Raw genomic sequence first — 25,787 nt, forward strand, 5'->3', positions numbered from 1 at the left:
CACATAGCAAGCATCAAGTGTCACCTGAATTGACCTAGATAGGACCATCCTTCTTTTCTTCACTCATTCAACATTTTATTTTTGAGATCCTACTCTATGCTAAGTACCAGGCTGGGCCATGGGGACACCGCCCCCATGGAGCTTCCATTCTAGAGGGGGAAGCAGAGAGGGAAGGAATTAAAAAGAAACAATATTATTGCAGATTGTAATAAGTGCTGTACAAAATAAATGAGGTGATGAGATAAAGAGTAAGTGGGTGGACATTCATGCAGGGGAATGGGACACATCAGGGGAGGCCTTTCTGAGATGACATGTATGCTGAGACCTGAAGAAGAGTAGAAACTGGGATGTAAAGAGCTGGAAAGGATGTTCTAGGTAAAAAGAACAGCAAGAACAAAGGCCTGGAGGTGGAGGAGTATCTGGGACCCTGGGGGAGTCAGCGTTTCAGCCTAAAAAAGCACTTGGACAGGGAGGGCAGGATGGATTAAGGAATTCAACTCCTGGGCTAGGGGTTTGAGGGGAAGAGATGACCTTAATGCCACCCTCACTGCCTGTTGCCTAGCACCGACAGCAAACAGTGCTGCTGGCAGGCCTTACACTCGCTCCCCTCTGACTGGCAGCAGCTGTCAAATGACCAGCAGCTGAGGCTTTGCCAACCTCCTCCCCTGGAATATTTCAGGAGTAAGTCAGAAAACAACCAGCAGCCTCCAAAACCCAACTTTTTCTCGTGAATACCTTACAAGGGTGTATTTGGCTGCCCAGGGTGTTAATCTCCCACCCCCTTGCATTAGACAGAGAGATATAAATATACAGCCACAGGCAGCACACTCAGATATGTGAATTATTGAACACAGACACAGGCCTCACTCACACACAGACACTCCTCACATCGGCTTGTGAGCACCCATCCACACTCAAATGCATCAGCCCCCTCAGTCACTCAGGCACATAATCACACACAGGAACACTGTCACAACAGTTGGCCACACACATACTCCACAACCAGCATGATCACATACATATATCACTTACCCCAGGATGATACAATCACATATCAACATAATAACCACACACAGACATGTACTCCACAGTCATCACAGTCACACATGAGCACACAATCCTACAATCTCCTGCTCTGCATATCACACACACAACCAGGTGGTGTTCATACAGCCAGCAGTGGGCACATTGGTACAGCACACACAATTCACACACATTCAGCACATTCGTACCATTACCCCAACTCAAGGCCTCTCTAATTAAACACACATCCAGAGCCTCAGCTTGTTACAGTGCACAGCATTCTTCTGCGATTGAGTCAAAGACCTCCGCAGACGGAGGGGCGAAGTGGAAAAAAAGGCATCAGAAAAGAGAATGCCCAGGCCCAGGTCTGGGAAGGGGCGGGGCAGCTTCTCTCTTGGGGAGAAAGACTTCAGTGTTGGAAGTTTGACCCTGACACTGGTGGGCTGAGGACTTGGAAGAGGGGAGTGCCTTGGAGTAGACAGAAGCAGGGCTGGGTGGGGGTGACAGGTGGGGCAAGCCCAGAGACCCCAGGGAAACCTCGCAGAGTGGGGCTGAAAGCTGTGTTGAATATGGACTCAAACCCCTCCTACACAGTCCTTCCCTAATCCCAGCCACAAGCTCCCAGGCTCCCCGAAGTCCCCAAACACATGGGTATGGCTGTTAGCCTCCTCCTCCAGCCCTTCACGACAGCTGCGGGGCCGCGCGCCCTACCCCCTGCGCGGGTGGGACCGCAAGGCGCCCAACGGGGGCCGACATTGCCAAGCGGGTGGCGATGCTGGGTCCCCTTCAATCCCCCACCCCAAACCGTGTCCACCTCTCCCCGGCTGGCCTGGCCAAGAAAATGCTGTCCTGGGTCTACAGAGCCACCCTCCTCTTCTGACCGCCCCCCCCCCCCCCCGCAACTGGGACCCTTGGAAGGGAAGGGGGGGAGAGAAAGAAGGTTCGAGAAGAACCTGAGGCTGGCTAGCTTCGCAGACGGCGATAACTATCCCCCACCCCACCCCCACTCTGAGCTGGTCCCGGGAGGGGCGGCCTCTCCCCGCCCCCTGGCCGCGCTGCTGGCTCCCTCCTCCCTCCGAGAGGAGCCCAGGCCAAGTGGGCGCGCCCGCCCTGGGCCGGGATCCGGTGTCGGCTGCAGCTGTCAGTGCGGCGGGCGCGGAGCGGGCAGCCGGCGGGGCCGCCTATTAATAACGCGGCCACCCAGCCCGGTGTCGCGCAGCCATGGCCAGCCCGGAGCCCCGGCGCGGCGGGGACGGCGCCGCCCAGGCCGCGAGGTAGGACCGTCCAGACCCCGTGTGGCTGCCCCTGTAGGGAGGGGAGGCTGGATGGATTCCCTCCCCCCCCCCCCCCCAGCACCTTTCGCCTAGCGTGGGTAGTGGTCCAGTGCGGTGCGGCACGGGGCGGAGCCACCCAGAGAAGGGAGAGGGGGGAGTCCCGCCGGGGGTCCTGGCACCTCCGTTTGTCTATGGCTTTTTATAATAACCCCTCCCCTCCCACCGGCCATGTGAGAATTAACCCATTCAACCTTCAAGTGCCATTTGGCCCATAGTGGCCAAAGATGTTACTTGTTTCTTTCAATCCTCACCCCAAATGCAACTGGAGATGGAGGCCTCCAGTTGCTGAATTTGCTGTGTGGGAGACACTTGGTGCAGGTCTGGCATCTGCCAGGTTGGAATTAAGAGTCTGTTTAGGCAGCTTGTTCTCTGCTGTCTGGGGCCTGGAAGAGGGGCCAGGGTCTACTATCTCAGGCCAGCAGGAGGGCCCTAGAGTGGTGGAGGCCCTCCTGCAACCATCCACACTGTCAGCTTCCCACTGGTTAGGAGAAAGGGACCTGTGGCTGAGGGATCTAGGCAAGCAGGGAGCATTTCCGCTGAGGTCAGGCTGTGACCCTGGTCTTCCCAGTGCACCAGAGGTGGAGGTGCAAATACACACACCTGACACCCCTTCACTGTCACACACAACACAAAGCTGAGCATAGACTTACACCTGTACTGTCATTTACACATCCAGGTACAGAGAGTCAGACACACACCAACTCATGCCTGCACAGTGTCACAAACACTACCAGCCACAGCCCTGATGGACACAATTGGAAGCTGCTGGAGTCTTCTAGGGACAGGGATAGAGTGGCAGAGGTAGATTGTTTGGGGCCCAAAGAAGACTGAGATCAGGGGCCCCAGCTGAACTGGCATCCTTGCCCCTGGGCCTCCCATAATCTACTTTCCCCCCAGCTCCTTAGAAAGAGGCAGCTGTGTGAGGGCAGCTTCTAGCAGAGGCCTGGCACTGTGGGTGGGGTGACTGAGGCAACATGGTGTATGGTAACAGCACCACCTGGAAGTCAGGAGGCCTGGGTTCTACTTCCAGCTTTGCCACTCGACCTTGGGCAAGTTTCCTCCTTGGATCTCAGTTTGTTTCTGACTGCTTTCCTTCAACAGAGCCCCACCCTGGGATACAGAGAATGAGAACTATACTTGTCTTTAGGAAATTGACTCTCAGGGGAGATAGACACACGCACTTCTATAATACAAAGCAGTAAGTGCAAAGATGAGCTGCAAAGTGCCTTGAGAATGCAAGAATGGGGGTGATCTGAGAAATATACAATACTTCACAGAAAAGATGGACTTTGGCAGGGCTTGAATGATGAGTAGAAATTTAGCCCTGACCAGTTAGTTCAGGTGGTTAGAGCATTGTCTTGATACACCAAGGTTGTGGGTTCAATGTGCCTGGTCAGGGCACATACAAGAAACCACCAATGGATGCGCAGATAAATGGAACAATAAATCAGTGTTTCTCTCTCTCCTCCTGCCTCTCTCTAAAATTAAAAAAAGAAATTAGAAGTTCGTTAGGCAAATAGATAGAAATATATTTTGAATGCTATGTGCCACGCCCGAGAGTACCTGCCCTCATTGTTATACCTTTTTTAAACTTTTTTTTTTAATTTTTATTTTTTTACAGAAACAGAGAGAGTCAGAGTGAGGGATATACAGGGACGGAGAGATGAGAAGCATCAATCATTAGTTTTTCGTTGCACATTGTGACACCTTAGTTGTTCATTGATTGCTTTTTCATATGTGCCTTGACCGTGGGCCTTTAGCAGACCGAGTAACCCCTTGCTCGAGCCAGCAACCTTGGGTCCAAGCTGGTGAATTTTTGCTCAAACCAGATGAGCCCGCGCTCAAGCTGGCGACCTCGGGGTCTCAAACCTGGGTCCTCCGCATCCCAGTCTGACGCTCTATCCACTGCACCACCGCCTGGTCAGGCTGTTATACCTCTTTTAGACCTTATGCCTATTCTAAGAGGAAAGTGGTCAAAAGGAGCTCCAGCTCTAGAGTGGAACCTCAAGTGAGTTCTTTACCCTGTTTATGTTTTGGTTTCCTCATCTATAAAATGGGGATAACAGATGAACATCCTATAAATGAGTATTCATGTAAAATGTAAAGAATAGTGCCTTGAACACAGTGACAGCATTCCAGGGTGGAGGACTCTGCAGGAGGGTGATATGAAGGCTGTCTGCTGGGAAAGCAGGGACTCTGTTGAAGATCGGGATGGGTTCTGGCTGGCTGAGCTGGTGCATCCTTCCTGGCACTACGAGCTCCACCTTTCCAGGACTGTTCTCTAGTCAGACGGTGTACATGAGCTGTGTTTTCTCAACTGGATCCTTTAGAGTGGATCTTGTAGGCTAGGAGTAGGAGGTATAAAAAGTTAATGAATGAGTCCGTGACCAGTTGGTTCAGTGGTAGAGCATCGGCTCAGCATGTAGATGTCTTGGGTTCAATTCCCGGTCAGGGCACACAGGAAGAAGCGCCCATCTGCTTCACACTTCCCCCCCTATTTTCTCTCTATCTCTCTCTTCCCCTCCCACAGTGAAGGCTCCACTGAAGCAAAATTGGTCCAGGCACTGAGGATGGCTCCACCTCAGGTGCTAGAATGGCTCCATTTGTAACGGAGCAACGCCCAGATGGGCAGAGCATCGCTCCCTAGTGGACATGCTGGGTGGATCTCGGTCATGCGCATGTTGGAGCCTGTCTCTCTGCCTCCCTGCTTCTCACTTCAGAAATATACAACAACAAAAAAAGTTAATGCATATTCCAGATTGTCAAGCATTGGGTGGGCTGTGGGGGAGTAATATGAGATGTGGCTGAAGAGTTAGGTTGGGGTCACATCATTTTTTTTTCCTTTTTCTTCTTTTCCAAGTGAGAGGAAGGCAGATACAGAGACAGACTCCTGCATGCACCCCAACTGGGATCCACCTGGCAACCCCCATCTGGGCTGATGATCTGCCCATCTGGGGCCATGCTCACAGCCAAGCTATTTTTAGCACCTGAGGTGATGGCTCAGTGCCTGGGGCTGATGCACTTGAACTAATGGAATCATGGCTGTGGGAGAGGAAAAGAGAGAGAGAGAGAGAGAGAGAGAAAGAGAAAGAAAAGGGGAAGGGAAGGGGTGGAGAAGCAGATGGTTGTTTCTCCTGTGTGCCCTGACTGGGAATCGAACCCGGGACATCCACACACTGGGCCAACACTCTATTACTGGGCCAGGGCCGGGGCCACATCATTAAGGGCCTTGAATCTCTGCTAAGCAGTTGACTATCTGTGGGTGAAGAGGAATGACATGATTTGCTTTGTGTTATAGCAAGCTGTGGCACTGTAGAGCATAGACTAGGATGAGAAGGGAGGCCTATTGGAAGGCTGGTACAAATGTGCAAGTGAGAGATGGTGACTTGGACAAGGGCCCTGACAGTGGATAGAGAAGGGGATGGAGACAGCCTTCAGTTCTTGGTTGGCTGTATAGAGGAGGGAAAGAGCTGTTTAAAGATTTCTTACATCATGGTGATGTGCTTCTCTGAGCTGGAGAATACAGGTGCAGTAAGCTCAGGGAGAATGAAAATTTAGGGCAGCTGAGTTTGAGGTGCCAAGTAACATCTGGTAAAGATATCTAAGAAGCACTTCCTCTCTGGTAAAGCAATGCAAATGGACTAGGTTACTGTTGAGGTTGTCTTCAAACTTTAGCTTTTGGTATAGATGCTGGGTTGAATGAGGCCAATGATGTCTGGGGCCTGATGAAGCCATACTTTTATAGATTCCAGAGGGCCAACATGAGGAAACAGGGAAGCTAGGGATTCCCAGGATGCTCGAGAGGACAGAGTACAGGATAATTTAGAATAAAAATAAAAAAATTTAAAGATTTTAGAGAGAGGAGCTGGGGGGAGGAGCGAGAAGCATCAACTCCTAGTAGTTGCTTCTCATATGTGCCTTGACCAGACAAGCCTGGAGTTTTGAACCAGCAACCTCAGCGTTCCAGGTTGATGCTTTAGCCACTGTGCCACCACAGGTCAAGCTAAAAATAATATTTATTGGGAACTTGGAGTTAAGATATAGAGCTTCAAAAAAAAAAAAAAAGAAGATATAGAGCTTAAAACCTGCATACATGTAGGCTTTTTCTTTTTTTTTAATTTTTTTATTTATTCATTTTAGAGAGGAGAGGGAGAGACAGAGAGAGAGAGAAAGAGGAGAGACAGAGAGAGAGAAGGGGGGGGAAGAGCTGGAAGCATCAACTCCCATATGTGCCTTGACCAGGCAAGCCCAGGGTTTCGAACCGGCGACCTCAGCATTTCCAGGTCGACGCTTTATCCACTGTACCACCACAGGTCAGTATGTAGGCTTTTTCAAGACAGAGCAATCAAATACTTTGATATGTGGGGCTCTTCATTTATACTTTACTACAGTCGAATTTACTGTGTTTTAACTGGTGTACGTTAAATATCTGAGTTTTCGTGAGCAAATTACTTGATTTCTTTTAACCTTAGTTTCCTGATCTATAAAATGGGGATAAATGTAATTACCTCATAGAACCGTTATGAAGATTAAATGAGTTGATATACCTAAAACAGTTAGAACAGGGCCTGGCACACATAAGACATAAAACCTCTATAAACAGGCCCTGGCCGGTTGGCTCAGCAGTAGAGTGTCGGCCTGGCGTGTGGGGGACCCGGGTTCGATTCCCGGCCAGGGCACATAGGGAGGGGAGCCTTCCCCTCCCGCAGCCAAGGCTCCATTGGAGCAAAGATGGCCCGGGCGCTGGGGATGGCTCCTTGGCCTCTGCCCCAGGCACTAGAGTGGCTCTGGTCGCAACAGAGCGACGCCCCGGAGGGGCAGAGCATCGCCCCTTGGTGGGCAGAACATCGCCCCCTGGTGGCCATGCCAGGTGGATCCCGGTCGGGCACATGCGGGAGTCTGTCTGTCTCTCCCCGTTTCCAGCTTCAGAAAAATACAAAAAAAAAAAAAAAAAACCCTATAAACAATAATTACTTCCATGGTGTTTTATATTTTCAAAGAATTGTTCAGCGATCCAAGGTAGGTGAGATGCATTTGAAACAGGAAAAAGCAAAGCCACTTGAGGGCTGAAGAAGCAGGGGAGCATTCCTTGGCAGGTACGGATTGAGCTAGCAGGCAGTGGGCCGCTGGGTTACAGGGCACATTTGTTAGAACCACAGAATCTGTATTGAAGAGCCTTTACTGGCTAAAAGGATGGACCAATTTTAACAAGATGATTGATGTTTTATAGGTACAAGAGATGTGGTTTAAAAGCACTTGCTGTGAAAAAACCTTAAGGATTTTAGACAAACTCAGCATTTGTCAAGAATATGATGGAGCCTGACCTGTGGTGGCGCAGTGGATAAAGCGTCGACCTAGAAATGCTGAGGTCGCTGGTTCAAAACCCTGGGCTTGCCTGGTCAAGGCACGTAAGGGAGTTGATGCTTCCAGCTCCTCCCCCCTTCTCTCTCTGTCTCTCTCTCCTCTCTCTCCCTCTCTCTCCTCTCTAAAAAAATGGATTAAAAAAAAAAAAAAAAAAGAATATGATGGAGCGCCTGACCAGGTGGTAGTGCAGTGGATAAAGTGTTGACCTGGAACACTGAAGTCCCAGGTTCAAAACCCTGAGGTCACTGGCTTAAGTACAGGCTCACCAGCTTGAGCACGGTGTCACTGACTTGAGCCCAGAGGTCACTGGCTTGAGCCCAAGGTCGCTGGCTTGAGCAAGGGGTCATTGGCATGGCTGGAGCCCCTCAGTCAAATCACATATGAAAAGCAATCAGTGAACAACTAAAGTGACGCAACTATAAGTTAATGCTTCTCATCTCTCTCCTTTCCTGTCTCTCAAAAAATGAATATGACCCCTGGCCAGTTGGCTCAGTGGTAGAGCGTCGGCCTGGCGTGTAGAAGTCCCGGGTTCGATTCCCGGCCAGGGCACACAGGAGAAGCGCCCATCTGCTTCTCCACCCCTCCCCCTCTCCTTCCTCTCTGTCTCTCTCTTCCCCTCCCGCAGCCGAGGCTCCATTGGAGCAAAGATGGCCCGGGCGCTGGGGATGGCTCCTTGGCCTCTGCCCCAGGCGCTAGAGTGTCTCTGGTCACCACAGAGCGACGCCCCGGAGGGGCAGAGCATCGCCCCCTGGTGGGCAGAGCGTCGCCCCCTGGTGGGCGTGCCGGGTGGATCCCAGTTGGGTGCATGCGGGAGTCTGTCTGACTGTCTCTCCCGGTTTCTAGCTTCAGAAAAATACCAAAAAAAAAAAAGAATATGATGGAGTAGCCCCTATATTCTATGGCAGTGGTCGGCAAATCATGACTCACGAGCCACATGCAGCTCTTTGGCCCCTTGAATGTGGTTCTTCCATAAAATACCACGTGCAGGTGCTACCTCGATAAGGAATGTACCTACCTATATAGTTTAAGTTTACAAAATTTGGCTCTCAAAAGAAATTTCAATCGTTGTACCTTTGATATTTGGCTCTTGTTGACTAATGAGTTTGCTGACCACTGTGCTAAGGGAATCTTGGCTGCATCGATAAGAGTTTAGTGTACAGAGACTGACTGCTCAGAGCACACCTGGGTATTTATTGCTCCAATACCCATCCCCAAGGGACAGGGACAATTTGGAACCTGATCAGAAAGATGTGACCCAAATGAGGAGGGCACAGGAAACCTTGGCATGCATGGAATAATTGAAAAATAAGTTAGTTGTCTTTAAGTGTTTAAAGAACTTATAGGGGCCTGACCTGTGGTGGTGCAGTGGGTAAAGCGTCGACCTGGAACACTGAAGTAGCAGCTTTGAAACCCTGGGCTTGCCCGGTTAAGGCACATATGGGAATTGATGCTACCTGCTTCTTCCCCACTTTTCTCTCTCTCTCCTCTCTAAAAAACAATGAATAGCCCTGGCCGGTTGGCTCAGCGGTAGAGCGTCGGCCTAGCGTGCGGAGGACCCGGGTTTGATTCCCGGCCAGGGCACACAGGAGAAGCGCACATTTGCTTCTCCACCCCTCCGCCGCGCTTTCCTCTCTGTCTCTCTCTTCCCCTCCCGCAGCCAAGGCTCCATTGGAACAAAGATGGCCCGGGCGCTGGGGATGGCTCTGTGGCCTCTGCCTCAGGCGCTAGAGTGGCTCTGGTCGCAACATGGCGACGCCCAGGATGGGCAGAGCATCGCCCCCTGGTGGGCAGAGCGTCGCCCCCTGGTGGGCGTGCCGGGTGGATCCCGGTCGGGTGCATGCGGGAGTCTGTCTGACTGTCTCTCCCTGTTTCCAGCTTCAGAAAAGAGAAAAAAACAAACAAACAATGAATAAATAAAAGTCTTAAAAAAAAAAAAAAAGAACTTATAGGGAAAAGAAGTCAGAGTTGTCTGATTCTAGAAAGAAAAATAAAGCTCAGGCAAAAATTGCAGGGAAGAAGCTTTTACCTCATTAGAATTTTATGATAGTGAAACAAATAGTATTTATTGGCTCAGGTATGCGTTTCCTGTCCTTGAAGGTCTGTAAGCAGAGACTAGACATTGACTTTGTGGGTATGTTGTCTGGGTATCTGAGCAATGGACTCTGTGGGGATGGTCAGTGGAGGGAAGGGAGCAGACACGTGCTGAGATGTGAGACCCTGATGTGACCTAGGCCTGTGGCCTAATGGCTCCAGTCACAAACTGTGCTGGGATTGTGGTTGCACTCTCACTTTAAGCCATTTCTCTTGCAGGGAAACAAGAGCTGAAGCCAATTCTTCTTTTCAAGGGGAGGAATATTCTGACTCCCTGGATGAGGCAAGGATCTTGAACCCAGAAGTTACTCTATCTTTGGAGGGGACCTTCAACTTAGAGGACATTATCTTTCTGGGGGACACGGGTGACTTTGATGACACACTGTATGTGGAAGAGACTGAGGAGCCTGGGGAGACACTGTTTATTGAGGAGACCGGGAAGCCAAGTGAAGCCCTGAATGTGGGGGAGACTGGGAAGCCTGAAGAGACACTGTGTGTGGGGGAGACTGGGAAGCCTGAAGAGACACTGTGTGTGGAGGAGACCGGGGAGTCCAAAGAGACACTGTGTGTGGAGGAGACCGGGGAGCCTGAGGAGACAGTGTGTGTAGAGGAGACCGGGAAGCCCAAGGAGACACTGTGTGTGGAGGAGCCCAAGGAGCCCGCGGAGACTGGGGAGCCCACGGAGACTAGGGAGCCAGACAAGACAAGCCCGGAGCAGGTGGTGTATGGGGGAGAGACGCTTACAGACGAGGAGACCACTAACCCTGGGGAGAGCCTCCAAGCAGGGCCTAGCCCCAGCACAGAGGACAACCTGAGCATAGAGGACCTGGAATTGCTCGAGGGGCGTTTCCAGCAATGTGTCCAGGCTGTGGCCCAGCTGGAAGAGGAGAGGGATCAGCTCATCCATGAGCTTGTGTTGCTCCGGGAACCAGCCCTCCAGGAGGTGCAACAAGTCCATCAGGACATCCTTGCTGCCTACAAACTGCATGCTCAAGCCGAGCTGGAGAGGGATGGGCTAAGGGAGGAGATCCGGCTGGTCAAGCAGAAGCTGTTCAAGGTGACGAAGGAATGTGTGGCCCACCAGTACCAGCTGGAGTGCCGCCGGCAGGACGTAGCCCAGTTCGCCGATTTCCGGGAAGTGCTGACTGCTCGGGCAGCCGTGCTCTCGGAGGAACTGACCAAGCTCCGGGATGCCTATCAGAAGCAGAAGGAGCAGTTACGGCAACAACTAGAAGCACCTCCAAGCCAGGGGGATGGGCACTTCCTGCAGGAGAGCCGGCGGCTCTCGGCCCAGTTTGAGAACCTCATGGCAGAGAGCCGCCAGGGCCTGGAGGAGGAGTATGAGCCCCAGCTGCTGCGGCTCCTAGAGAAGAAAGAAGCTGCTGCCAAAGCTCTGCAGAAAACCCAGGCAGAGATCCAGGAGATGAAGGAGGCGCTGAGACCCCTGCAAGCAGAGGCCCAGCAGCTCCACCTGCTAAACAGGAACCTGGAGGACCAGATCACGCTTGTGAGGCAGAAACGAGATGAGGAGGTGCAGCAGTACAGGGTAGGCCCACTGGGCGATAAAGGAATTGCGGTCTTTTAGCCTGGGGAAGGAAAAGGTGCCTGGAGTCAAATGCCACGTGAGCGGAAGGATAATGTCCTATGTGGGAAGAACTTACTCTGTGGGGCCATTCACTCACATCTTTACTGCGTTCTCATTCCATGCATTCAGGCCTGTGCTAGGGGCTGAAAATGATCGGCACTTAGTTTACAATTTTATAACAATTATCTCATTTTTCCCTCTTATTAATGCTCCAACTCCTGTATTATTATTATTATTATTTTTTTTATTATTAATTTTTAGAGAGAGAGGAGAGAGAGAGAGAGAAGGGGAGGGAGGAGCAGGAAGCATCAACTCCCATATGTGCCTTGACCGGGCAAGCCCAAGGTTTCGAACCGGCAACCTCAGTGTTCCAGGTCGACGCTTTATCCCACTGCGCCACCACAGGTCAGGCCCTATTATTATTATTTTTAATGAGAGAGAGAGAGGGACAGACAGGAACAGATAGACAGGAAGGGAGAAAGATGAGAAGTCTCAGCTTGTCCTGTGGCACCTTAGTTGTTCATTGACTGCTTTCTCATATGTGCCTTGACCAGGAGTCTCTAGCAGAAACAGTGACGCCTTGCTCAAGCCAGTGACCTTGACTTCAAGCCAGCAACCTATGGGCTCAAGCCAGCCACCCTGCGCTCAAGCTGGCTCAAGCCTGTGTTCAAGCCAGCGACCTCGGGGCTTTAAACGTGGGTCCTCAGTGTCCCAAGTCAACATTCTATCCACTGCACCACCACCTGGTCTGGCAATTTTTTTTTAAATTTTTTATTTATTCATTTTAGAGAGGAGAGGGAGAGACAGAGAGAGAGAGAGAGAGAAAGAGAGAGAGAAGAGACAGAGAGAGAGAAGGGGGGAGGAGCTGGAAGCATCAACTCCCATATGTGCCTTGACCAGGCAAGCCCAGGGTTTTGAACCGGCAACCTCAGCATTTCCAGGGCAATGCCCCATCCACTGCGCCACCACAGGTCAGGCCTGGCAATTTTTTTATAGAGGCAACTGAGGTTCAGTGAGCCAGAGCAATTTGACCAACCCCAAATATGTCAGGGTGCTTTCCATGGCACAATCTTCCAATTCTAAGTGAACCACACCTGGGCTTATAGAGAGAAGTGAACCAGGCAAGCTGGAATTCATTCACTCTTTCCCCATATGCATCCACAAGTCCCACTTATCTGATCTCTGCCTTGATGTTTTTCAGTCTTAAAACTGGTATGAAATCTATAAATCTCTATTCCTTGTTTTCCTTTTTTGTACATTGGTCACCATTTCACTTGTTTTCAAGTTATTTCTGATTAAGTGTAAGCCAGTTCCAACCTCTTTATGGAACAGTGGGAAATAACTACTAGTGAGTACACAATGTCTCCCCCACAGGCTGTGAGCTTTGGAAAGGCAGGGAGTATGTTGTTCTTATCTCTGCCACTCAGGCTGAGTTGACTTATGTGTTGCTGCGCCCTATGTGATAACTAGAGTGCGGTGCCTTTCAGAGCAGTATTTTTGTCTTTTGAGACACATTAAAGGTATTTAAATTAAACAGTGTTATCCCAAAAAATTTAACTGAAAGAATAACAAACATAACAGTATTTATATGATTGTCCCTCTACTTTTAGAAAAAGTACTGGTAGCAGCGTGTAAAATGGGCTGGAGACCCAGAGGCAAGGGAGATCTATTAGGAAGCTACTGTAGGTATGAGGAAACAATGTCAAAGGAAATAAAAGGAAGAGAATGGATGCAACCAATGTGGAATAAACTTGGCCATTGAATGAATGGGGCAGAGAGGTGAGGAGTCCAAGAGGATGCAGAGATTTCAGGTAAGGCTATCTAGGATAGTGGTATCATAAACAGGGAATTCTCTAGAGTTGTTTTTTTTTTTTTAACTCTTTAAAAAAATTTTTTTTAAATATTTATTTATTCATTTTTTAGAGAGGAGAGAGAGTTAGAATGAGAGAGAGAGAGAGAGAGAGAGAGAAAGGGGGGAGGAGCAGGAAGCATCAACTCCCATGTATGCCTTGACCAGGCAAGCCCAGGGTTTTGAACCAGTGACCTCAGTGTTCCAAGTCAATGCTTTCTCCACTGCGCCACCATAGGTCAGGCATAGAGTTGTTTTCTTTTTTTTTTTAATCTTTGTTTCTTTTTTATTTATTTATTTATTCATTTTTTAGAGAGGAGAGGGAGAGACAGAGAGAGAGAGAGGAGAGACAGAGAGAGAAGGAGGGAGGAGCTGGAAGCATCAACTCCCATATGTGCCTTGACCAGGCAAGCCCAGGGTTTCGAACTGGTGACCTCAGCATTTCCAGGTCGATGCTTTATCCAATGCGCCACCACAGGTCAGGCTAGAGTTGTTTTCTAACACAGTTCTAGAGTTGTAGATTTTTTTCTCCCCAGTAACTTTCACCACTGTACTAGATTTATTCAGATTTGATGATTGCACAACTTTCCAACGATCATTCTATGAAAAACACTCTTGAGTGTCTCCCAACGCTTTACCATAAAGTATGAATCAAGGTCTGAAGGAGCTAATTCTTTCTGAAATGGTTTCTGAAACTGCTTGCCAAAGGTCACTTATAGCACCTGATTATTTTTTTCTCTCTCTCTTTTCAAACATTTTATTTATTGATTTTAGAGAGGGGGAAGAGAAAGAGAGAGAGAGAGAAAGGGGTAAGGAGGAGCAGGAAGCATCAACGTCCAGTAGTTGCTTCTTATATGATATACTTTGACTGGGCAAGCCTGGGGTTTCGAACCAGCGACTTCAGCATTCCAGGTCAACACTTTATCCATTGTGCCATCACAGGTCAGGCAGCACCTGATTACTTTTCCTTTTTTTTTAAAAAAAATAAATTATTTATTCATTTTAGAGAGAGGAGAGAGAGAGAAAGGGGAAGACGGGAAGCATTAATTTGTAGTTGTTTCTTGTATGTGCCTTGACCAGGCAAGCCCAGGGCTTCGAACTGGCAACCTCAGTGTTCCAGGCTGATGCTTTTCCCACTGTGCCACCTCAGGTCAGGAAGTACCTGATTACTTTTCAAAGGTACATTTTGCTCTTAGAACTATAAATACTACCTCTTTTATCTATTCACTCAACAGGTATTTTCTAAGTGCCTATTTACTATGTGCCAAGCAATGAGCAATGTGCTGACAAAAAAAAAAAGAGAGAGAAATGGGGTGGGGGAGGAGTTCCTGCCCTCCAACAGTTTATAGTCCAGGCAGGATATCACATATAATCAACATACTGTATTTTATTTCATAAAATATAAGACATCTTTATTTTTCTTTTCTTTTTTTTTAGTGAGAGAGAGAGAGAGAGAGAGAGAGAGAGACAGTAAGGGAGAGAGATGAGAAGCATCAACTTCTAGTTGTGGCACTTTAGTTATTCATTGATTGCTTCTCATATATGCCTTGACCGGAGAGCTCCAGCTGAGACAGTGACCCCTTGCTCAAGCCAGCAACCTTGGACTCAAGCCAGCAACCTTGGGATTCAAGCCAGAGACCTTTGGGCTTAAGTCAGTGACCCCACATTTAAGCTGGTGAGCCTGTGCTCAAGCCAGATGAGCCTATGCTCAAGCTGGCAACCTCAGGATTTTCAACCTGGGTTCTCAGAGTTCCAGGTTGATGCTGTGTCTACTGTGCCACCACCTAAGTCAGGCCTAAGACTTGATTTTAAGATGCATTCTGGCCTTACCCCAGAATGGTGGCGCAGTGGATAGAGCATCAACCTGGAATACTGAAGTCACACATTCAAAACCCTGTGCTTGCTTGTTCACATACAAAAAGCAAGCAATGAACAACTAAAGTGAAATAACTATACTTCTTGCTCTCCCACCCCTATAAAATCAATAAATAAAATCTTAAGAAAAAATAGATTTAAAAAAAGATGCATTCTAATCTGTTAAAATGTCAGAGACTTAGAATCAATGAAATAATAGACTTCAATGGGATAAACACTGTAATAGTTTATAAGGCATTGTACTAATGAAGTGGATATAATTAACTCTGCCTAGGGAAACAAGGGGAAATTTTATGAGAATTGATATATGGCATGTACTTCAAGTTCTTTACATGTAGTAGTTCATTTAATCCTTACCTCTAAGATAGGTATGAATTACTATCATCATTTGAAAAATGAGAAAACAGGTGAGACAAAGAAGTTGTCATTTGTCCAGGGTTATTCAGCTAGGAAGTGATATAACCCTGTGCAATCTAGCTCAGGTCCACAATCAGCCACTACCAGGTTTTGGTATGAATGAATTCAAGGGGTAGACAAAGGAAAGGCATTCCAAGCAGAGGGAACAGCTTATACAAAAGCCTGAAACAGCCTTATTGGTGGTGGCGCAGTGGATAGAGCATTGACCTGGGATGCTGAGGTACTAAGTTTGAAACCCTGAAATCACTGGCTTGAGTACAGGCTCACCAATTTGAGTGCCGAATCCCCAGCTTGAGTGTGGGATCATGATGTCATGGTCTCTGGCTTGAGCCCAAAGGTCACTGGTTTGAAGCCCAAGGTTGCTGGCTTGAGCAAAGGGTCACTGTCTCTGCTGGAGCCCCCCTGCCCCGTTAAGGTATGTATGAGAAGCAATCAATGAATAACTAAAGTGATGCAACTACAAGTTGATGCTCCCCATCTTGCTCTCTCTCTCTCTCTCTCATAAAAAGAAAAGCTCAGGAAACACAAAAAGACATGTTACAGAAAGTGAGGGTCGCTGGGTCATAAGCAATGTGAGTAAAGTGATGAGGCTAGAGAGCTAGATAGGGACCAGAATCTTTAGGTAAGTGGTTTTCTTTCTTTCTTTTTTTTTATTTATTGAATTTTAGAGAGAGGAGAGAGACAGAAGTGTGGGGGTAGGGGGAGCAGGAAGCATCAACTCATAGTTGCTTTTCATATGTGCCTTGACCGGGTAAGCCCAGGGTTTTGAACCAGCAACCTTAGCATTCCAGGTCGATGCTTCATCCACTGCGCCACCACAGATCAGGCTAGGTAAGTGGTTTTCAAAAGAGGTTTTCTCTAAAGTCACAGATCCTTTCCTCAGAACAGAATTTTATACGGAATGCCAATATATAAAACAGGCAAAAGTGGAGCTACTTTCTAATTCAAGAGTGGTAAGGGCACTCCATTTTGGCCTCCTCCTGGGGCTTCATGGGAAAGTTTGAAGACCACTAAAGAACTTATATAGCCTGACCAGGCAGTGGCACAGTGGATAGCAGGCATCCCCAAACTACGGCCTGCGGGCCGCATGCGGCCCCTGAGGCCATTTATCCGGCCCCCTGCCACACATCTGGAAGGGGCACCTCTTTCATTGGTGGTCAGTGAGAGGAGCACTGTATGTGGCAGCCGTCCAACGGTCTGAGGGACAGTGAACTGGCCCCCTGTGTAAAAAGTTTGGGGACCCCTGGGATAGAGCATTGGACTGGGATGTGGAAGGACCCAGGTTCGAGACCCTGAGGTCGCCAGCTTGAGCGCGGGCTCATCTGGCTTGAGCAAAAAGCTCACCAGCTTGGACCAAAGGTTGCTGGCTCCAGCAAGGAGTTACTCGGTCTGAAGGCCCCCGGTCAAGGCACATATGGGAGCAATCAATGAACAACTAAGGTGTCACAACAAAAAACTAATGATTGATGCTTCTCATCTCTCCATTCCTGTCTCTCTGTCCCTATCTATCCCTCTTTCTGACTCTCTGTCCCTGTAAAAAAAAAAAAAGAACATATATATATATGAAGAACTTTTATATATATATAAAAGCTATTTTATATATACTATTTTTATATAGATATATGTGTGTATATATATATATGCAAAAAGCATCAAGAATATGAGCTATAAGCCATATCTTGGTTCTATCACTTCCTAACTGAGAAACTTTGGACAAGTTACTTAACCCATGTGGCTCCTTTCCCTCACATGTAATATACACATCATAGAACTTTTGCAAGGAATGAACTAGTAAATATTTGTAAAGCACTTGCAATGGTGCCTGGCACATGGGTATGCACTCTTTTTTTTTTTCTTTTTTTTTTTTTCTGAAGCTGGAAACGGGGAGAGACAGTCAGACAGACTCCCGCATGCGCCCGACCGGGATCCACCCGGCACGCCCACCAGGGGCGACGCTCTGTCCACCAGGGGGCGATGCTCTGCCCCTCCGGGGCGTTGCTCTGCCGGGACCAGAGCCACTTCAGCGCCTGGGGCAGTGGCCAAGGAGCCATCCCCAGCGCCTGGGCCATCTCTGCTCCAATGGAGCCTCGGCTGCGGGAGGGGAAGAGAGAGACAGAGAGGAAGGAGGGGGTGGGGGTGGAGAAGCAAATGGGCACTTCTCCTATGTGCCCTGGCCGGAAATCGAACCCGGGTCCCCCGCACCCCAGGCCGACGCTCTACCGCTGAGCCAACCAGCCAGGGCCTGCACTCTTTTTTTTAATTTATTTTTTTATTTTTATTTTTTTTTACAGAGGCAGAGAAAGAGTCAGAGAGAGGGACAGACAGGGACAGACAGACAGGAACGAAGAGATAAGAAGCATCAGTCATTAGTTTTTCATTGCACATTGCGACACCTTAGTTGTTCACTGATCGCTCTCTCATATGTGCCCTGACCGTGGGCCTTCAACAGACCGAGTAACCCCTTGCTCCAAGCTGGTGAGCTTTTGCTCAAACCAGATGAGCCCGCGCTCAAGCTGGCGACCTCAGGGTCTCGAACCCGGGTCCTCGGCATCCCAAACTGACACTCCATCCACTGCACCACTGGTCAGGCGGGTATGTACTCTTGAAAGTGGCACTGTGGTGGGTGGATTGAAAAAGCCCAAAAGACAACTTCGACCTTATGAGGGAGAGATCATAGGAGGTATGTGCAGTAAAATGGGTAGGATTCCGTGACTGGCTACGGTGCTTGTGGTGAGGTATTTGCTGAGAATGATCTCAATTTTTAACTGGGAATTGGTAGGTTGCTAATGCTGAAATATGGACTATGTTTACTATCTGCATGTTTCACATCAACAAGCATTATGTGTAGGGTGCTAAGAACCAGGGACCTACAATCTGGCAGTTAGACATAAATTTAAAAGATAAATAGCAATATAACAGCAAATGCTGTCTAGGTCAGTGGTCCCCAACCCCCAGGCCGTGGACCAGTACCGGTCCGCAGAGAAGGAATAAAGAACTTACATTATCTCTGTTTTATTTATATTTAAGTCTGAACAATGTTTTATTTTTTAAAAATGACCAGATTCCCTCTGTTACATCCATTTAAGACTCACTCTTGACACTTGTCTTGGTCACGTGATACATTTATCCGTCCCACCCTAAAGGCCGGTCCGTGAAAATATTTTCTGACATTAAACCGGTCCGTGGCCTATAAAAGGTTGGGGATCACTGGTCTAGGTGACAGAAGTGGCTGAGCAAAGACACAGAGATCTGAGTTGCACAGGCTAGAGCAGCACTGTCTCACATAAGTCTCATGCAAGCCACAGATGTCATTAAAATTTCTAGTGGTTGTACAAAAATATTTTATGTGACCCAGCATATAAAAATATTGTAACTTCAACATGTCATCGGTATTGAAATTTGAGGTATTTTATTTTTGTGCCAAGTCTTAGAAATCTGCACTTACAGCACATTTTAGTTTGGAAGAGCCATACTTTTTATTTTTTTATTATTTATTTATTTATTTTTACAGAGACAGAGAGAGAGTCAGAGAGAGGGATAGACAGGGACAGACAGGAACGGAGAGATGAGAAGCATCAATCATTAGTTTTTTGTTGCATATTGCGACACCTTAGTTGTTCATTGATTGCTTTCTCATATGTGCCTTGACTGTGGGCCTTCAGAAGACCAAGTAACCCCTTGCTCCAACCAGCGACCTTGGGTCCAAGCTGGTGAGCTTTTGCTCAAACCAGATGAGCCCACACTCAAGCTGGCGACCTCAGGGTCTCGAACCTGGGTCCTCAGCATCCCAGTCCAACGTTCTATCCACTGCGCCACTGCCTGGTTAGGGTGAAAGAGCCATACTTTAAGTATTCCATACTGCATACCAAACAGTGCATGCAGGCTAGGGGAAAATGTTCATGAGAATGTGTAATGGAGGTTCTAGTTAGAGTCAGGATCAAACTACAGGGGGTCTGAAAGCCAAATTAAAGAAAGTGAGAAGCCTTTGAAATACTAAGAGAGCCTGACCAGGCGGTAGCGCAGTGGATAGAACATCGCAGTGGATAGAACATCCGACTGGGACGCAGAGGACCCAGGTTCAAAACCCTGAGTTCGCCAGCTTGAATACAGGCTCACCAGCTTGAGCGCGGGGTTGCTGGCTTGAGCGTGGGATCATAGACATGACCCCATGGTCACTAGCTTGAGCCCAAGGTCACTGGCTTGAGCAAGGGGTTGCTTGCTGCAGCCCCTCCCCCGGGTCAAGGCACATGACAGCAATTAATGAACAACTAAGGAGACTAAGTAGCCACAACAAAGAATTGATGCTTCTCATCTCTCTCCCTTCCTGTCTCTATCTGTCCCTCTCTCTGTCTCTGTCACAAAAAAAAAAAAAAAAATAATTGGGATAAAGTGGTTTTTAGAAAGTTAATCTAGGCCCTGGCTGATTGGCTCAGTGGTAGAGCGTTGGCCCAGCATTTGGAAGTCCCAGGTTCGATTCTTTTTTTTTTTTTTTTTTAAAGACTTTATTTATTCATTTTAGAGAGGAGAGAGAGAGAGAGAGAGGGGAGGAGCAGGAAGCTTCAACTCCCATATGTGCCTTGACCAGGCAAGCCCAGGGTTTCGAACCAGCGACCTCAGCATTCCAGGTCGATGCTTTATCCACTGTGCCACCACAGGTCAGGCCCAGGTTTGATTCTTGATCAGAGCACACAAGAGAAGCAACCATTTGCTTCTCCCCATCTCTCTCTCACTCTCTTCCCTTCCCACAGCCATGGCTCAAATGGTTCAAGCAAAGTTGGCCCCAGGCGCTGAGGATGGCTCTATGGCCTCAGCCTCAGGCACTAAAATAGCTCTGTTGGTGAGCAATGGAAAACCCTGGACTTGCCCCATCAAGGCACATATGGGAATTGATGCTTCCTGCTCCTGCCCCCCTTCTCTCTCTCTCTCTCTCCCTCTCCCTCTCTAAAATGAATAAATATTTAATAAAAAGTAAAGAAAGTTAATTTACTGGTGCTACATAGGCTTAAGACCAGATATTGTCCTTAGTGCCAGTCACTGTAGCGATACATCCTTCACTCTGTGACACTTCCTGTCAGAGCACTGATGGTGCAAACTGCTTTCTCGAGCATGTACGTTTGCACTTTGCCAAAATAACAGGTTTGCTAGTGGGGTTTGGGAAATTGGGGAAATCAGAGGTATGCTGATGCTTCAGATGACACACTTAGATGGCATGGCCACATCTGTGTGGTGTAAAGCATGGCTAGGCACTTAAAAAAACCTTTAAAATTTATTTATTTATTTATTTTTGTGGCAGAGACAGAAAGAGTCAGAGAGGGACAGATAGGGACACACAGACAGGAAGGGAGACAGATGAGAAACATCAATTCTTCGTTGCAGCTCCTTAGTTGTTCATTGATTGATTTCTCCTATGTGTCTTGACTGAGTGACTCCTTGCTCGAGCCAGTGACCTCGGGCTCAAGCTAGTGAGCCTTGCTCAAACCAGATGAGCCTGTGCTCAAGCTGGGGACCTCGGGGTCACGAACCTGGGTCCTCCACATCCCAATCCAACGCTCTATCCACTGTGCTACCACCTGGTCAGGCTAAAAAAAATTTTTAATGATTTTAGAAAGAGAGAAAGACAGGAACATCGATCTGTTCCTGTATGTGCCCTGACAGGGATCAAACTGGCAACTTCTGTGCTTCAGGACAACATTCTAACCAACTGAGCTATCCAGCTAGGACAAAAAAAGCCTTTCACAATGTTTATGTAAGTTGAGATTCAGTCAGAGTAACAACCATTGCAGGTTGATGTACCACAGGTATATATCAAGGGTGACTCAGAGTACAAATTATTTAGGTCCTCCTAATAATACCATGTATCCAAACTGGATTCCTATCTTACTATTCTTCAAAATTTGAGAAGTCATTGCCTCTTCTAAATGTCTTCCAAATTCAACTTTCCCAACTCCCTCCTGCTTCTTAAGGATCCATGCCAGCTAGCACTAACCCCAGACTGATTTGCTGACATCTTTCTTATCTCATTCCTCAGGCATTAACCCTCAACAGAGATGATTTACAGAACGTATTCTGCCTGGTGTTGGCAGAAGGGGAAATGGACAGTTATCTGAAAGCTCCTGAGGGCCCCCAAGGCATAGCATCTTCTTCCAACTTAATATTTTTGAACAAATGCAGCCTTAATGGAAAGAACTTGCACATAGAGCAAAGGCCTATAAAATTCTCAGCTCACCAAGCTGAGGATCAAAATCCTCTCTAAAACTTTTTTTTTTAAAGATTTTATTTTTTGATTTTTAGAGAGGAGGGATGGGAAGAGGAGCAGAAAGCATTAACTCTAGTTGCTTCTCATGTGTGCCCTGACTGGGCAAGCCTAGAGCTTCAACCCAGTGTCCTCAGCATTCCAGGTTGACATTTCATCTACTGCGCCACCACACGTCAGGCCCCGAAACTTAAAACTGTGAAACTTCGCCTGACCTGTGGTGGCGCAGTGGATAAAACGTCGACCTGGGAATGCTGAGGTCGCCGGTTCGAAACCCTGGGCTTGCCTGGTCAAGGCACATATGGGAGTTGATGCTTCCAGCTCCTCCCCCCTTCTCTCTCTCCTCTCTAAAAAAAAATGAATAAATAAATAAAAAAAAATTAAAACTGTGAAACTTGGCCTGACCTGTGGTGGCGCAGTGGATAAAGTGTTGACCTGGAACTCTGAGGTCGCTAGTTCAAAACCCTGGGCTTTCCTGGTCAAGGCACATATGGCAGTTGAAGCTTCTTGCTCCTCCCCCTTCTCTCTCTCTCTCTCTCTCTCCCTCCCTCCCTCCCTCTCTCCCCTCTAAAATGAATAAATAAAAAATAAAATTAAAAAACTGTGAAACTTTTAAAGTTCCTCTGAGTACCTGTCTACCCCTTGCAAGATTCTACTAAGAGGTAAGCTCTGGCTTGCCCTGTGGGGGTGCAGTGGATAAAATGTCGACCTGGAATGCTGAGGTCCCCAGTTTGAAACCTCAGACTTGCCCAGCCAATGCACATATGAGAAGCAACAACTTGATGCTTCCCTCTCCTTTCTCTTTCTCTCTTAAAAAAAAAAAAAATAAGCTGTGGCCTGACCAGTGGTGGCACAGTGGATAGAGTGCAGACCTGGAACACTGAGGTCCCAGGTTCGAAATTGCTAGTTCACCAGCTTGAGCCCAAGGTTACTGGCTTGAGCAAGGAGTCAGTACCTGTGCTGGAGCCCCCTGGTCAAGGCAAATACGAGAAGCAATCAATGAACAACTAAAGTGAAGCAACTGTGAGCTGATACTTTTCACTTTCCCCCCTCTCTCCCTCCCTGTCTCTCAAAATCAATTTAAAATTTTTTTCAAAAAAAAAAAAAATAGTAACCTGTTGTTAACAGACAAGATTCCATTCTGGTCACCATCGTTAAATGGAATATCACTTTGCCAAAACCTCTCTTGAATGTTTCAACCTCAATACTGCTATGAAGATTCAACGGTATACAAGAAAGTGCTTATAATGGACAATGTAAGGTTTTTATTGTTTGGCTCATCAGTTATGTTCTTGGCCCTCTCTTGCAGGAACAGCTGGAGAAAATGGAAGAACGACAGAGGCAGTTAAGAAGCGGGGTGCAACTCCAGCAACACAAGAACAAAGAGATGGAACAGCTAAGGCTCAGCCTTGCTGAAGAGCTCTCAACTTATAAGTCAGTTTTTGCCGCTACCCAAATCTCAACTAACACTGGCTGAGGCGATGGTGGGGAGGGCAGATATTGCTTGAGGGAAATTTCAATCAACAGTGGGGGAAAAAAAATGGTCTGGGAAATGATTTCATCCATGAACATATGGAAAATGGCTCTCTCTCTTTTAAAGGGCTATGATACCCAAGAGCCTGGAACAGGCTAATACTCCCACTTCTCAGACAGGTGGAATCGAAACACAGTCTCAAGGTGATCTTTGTGGGTGCAAGAGTGGTGTTTGCATTGTTGCTTTAACAATACTAATGCCTTAAAAGAACTTAAGTGTGTGTCTAATGAGCAGCCAGTTAGGGATAACATATACCTCCAAATTGCCTGATTCAAGTATTCAGGGTTCATGTGGGATGTTTCAGCTTCTGGTAGGGTTCAAAATATGCCCTATTTATCACCAGGAATTCTTTAACAGGATAAAACATCTAAGCTCTGTGCATTCTTACTTCCCTCCCAACTTACCCCATCTGCTGTTCATTAAACAGTTTCCTTAGAATAGCAGAGAAGGCAGTTGTGCTACCTAATTCAGACTATGACAAGAGGCCAAGGCAGCTAAATTAATCAGTATAAAAAGCTGGAAAGGGTGTTATTTATAGGGTGAGGGAAAGTATTGCTTAGTATGTGAAACAAAGCAACACACTGTTTCATTCATTTCAATCTATATCAGTACGTTCTCATTCTTTTAAGTTTTAGATTCTCTTGGATAAAGAAACTAAGGACAAAAATGCCGTTAAGTCCTGTATTTAGATGCCCATACATTTTATTACTTTCCTGGTTAATATTACACCTTGGATACAAACTCACAAATAACTATTGTAACTGATACTTTCCCCAACTAACCAGGATTTTCTTTTATTGTGCTCTCCAGGCATAACTGATTATGCTTATTGTTTGGGAGATTACTAGCACCTCGTAATTGAGTTAAATGACCTGCTAAACACCTGTGTGTGGATCAGATTAAAAGGACAATAGGGAAAAGGCAAGGATTAATTCAAAGAAACAAAACTACAGAATTTCAGGCACTAATACCTGTGTAAACAACCTGGAGATAGAAAAAATTTAGCTAGCCCCTCAAATCACCATCACATAGGTTAGCATCCCTTGTTTTGCAAGTAGGAGGCACCCAAATATTTGCTAGGGGAGTTAACCCTGAGCACATGTGAGTGAGTCAGTCTAGCAATCTCTCCCCAACATAGCCTGCACTAAACTTCAGAAGGCCAGTTATAAACTTTACAATGTACTATTTCAAGTTGCAGAAAGCATAAACTTACTTTTTTTTCTTTCAACCTTACAGGGGCTGTTTAGAAATGTACGGCCGAATCTGTAACCCAGAAACCACCAAAAAAACTTCTTAGCAAAGGATCACTAAGTACCTTTGGACATACTTTTTTCTAAACAAGAGAAGGGAGTGCCAGGCACTTGGCAAGCAATTCACCCTGGGAAAGTTACAAATACTGGCTGACCTGTTTAAAAAGATTGTAGGGCTGGCTGGAGGCAGAACAGACCAGTCAGCTCTTAGCTGGATTCTATTTCATAGGCTACTGGTACTGATTTCAGTGCACGGGGAATGGGAAAACGAGCCTCCTGCTGCCAGCAGCAACATGTACACCGAGTCAAGGATGAATGTACACACACCTGCAGTCTTGTGAAGAATGTCTTGCCTGTGTTGACCTAAACCAAAAACAAAAATTTTTTTGGACACAAGTGGGGTCAAAAGGCAACCAATTTTCATTATATGTGTTTACAATTTGAATTTTGTCATAAGTGTTGGACTGTAAATGAATCCTTTTACAAAGTTTACTTTTCTTTATGTTGGCTCATAGTTTACTCTTAATTGTGTCAAGACAATTTTCACTATACTCTCAAAGAACTACTGACTTGGAATAAAAGGAAAAATCCAGATTTGAATCTAAAGGTTAAGGATATCCAGATTTCCCTAAAAATCATCTCATGAAAATGATTTAGGGTCAAAAGTGGTCTACTCAGTTAAACTGATTGGCAAAGAACCAGGCATTTTATCTGGTTATGGCACTTGGCTATAAAGGCTTTCAAGAACCTATTGTTTCTAACATCTAAGTACAGGCCCAGTGAAAAACATACTGGGGAGATTCAACCTCTCTGAGAAAAGGTTCAAACACCTTTTCCAAATTTAAATTTTGCCTTAAAAATGCCATACTGCCTTTGACATTCTTGCAAGTCTATGTAGTTCTCTAGGGATAGACTTCAAAATGATGTCATCTTACCAAAGACTAATCTGTGCACCTGATTCAGTGTTTTATGCCTCATTCTCTCTGGGAATGATAAAGCTCTTTTCTATAGCTCTGGGTCTATTACATTTAATTCTGCTCTTTATAGTCAAAGACCATAGACAATAACTATCACCGCAATAATTCTTCTAGAAACCAAAGACATGTGTTTGATAGATATTATATACTAAATAAAAACCCATCAGCATGGGGTTATGTAGAAAAGCAATTTATTCCATTATAAGCACTTACACAGTTAGTCATAGAGAATAAC

General features: G+C 46.9%; 1 protein-coding gene and 1 non-coding gene across 4 annotated transcripts; one reads left to right on the forward strand and one right to left on the reverse strand.

The window, feature by feature from the left end:
• Window positions 1-2,167: 2,167 nt before the first annotated feature.
• On the forward strand, window positions 2,168-25,082 carry SYNC (syncoilin, intermediate filament protein). 3 transcript variants are annotated; one of them, XM_066269762.1, is made up of 5 exons: window positions 2,168-2,297; window positions 10,032-11,358; window positions 23,101-23,225; window positions 23,392-23,468; window positions 24,562-25,082. In XM_066269762.1, exons 1-5 carry the CDS (start codon window positions 2,245-2,247, stop codon window positions 24,570-24,572), a joined length of 1,593 nt encoding a protein of 530 aa, XP_066125859.1. In that variant the 5' UTR covers window positions 2,168-2,244; the 3' UTR covers window positions 24,573-25,082. The 3 variants fall into 3 exon arrangements, with proteins under 3 accessions (XP_066125859.1, XP_066125861.1, XP_066125858.1); XM_066269764.1 differs by lacking the exon at window positions 23,392-23,468; XM_066269761.1 differs by lacking the exon at window positions 24,562-25,082 and having other exon boundaries at window positions 23,392-24,167.
• TRNAP-GGG (transfer RNA proline (anticodon GGG)) lies at window positions 17,705-17,780 on the reverse strand. The gene has a single exon. It is a non-coding gene; the product is annotated as a tRNA-Pro (tRNA).
• Window positions 25,083-25,787: the final 705 nt, after the last annotated feature.

The sequence above is a fragment of the Saccopteryx bilineata genome, chromosome 3, assembly GCF_036850765.1.
Source record: "Saccopteryx bilineata isolate mSacBil1 chromosome 3, mSacBil1_pri_phased_curated, whole genome shotgun sequence".
In the NCBI taxonomy this organism is placed as follows: domain Eukaryota; kingdom Metazoa; phylum Chordata; class Mammalia; order Chiroptera; family Emballonuridae; genus Saccopteryx; species Saccopteryx bilineata.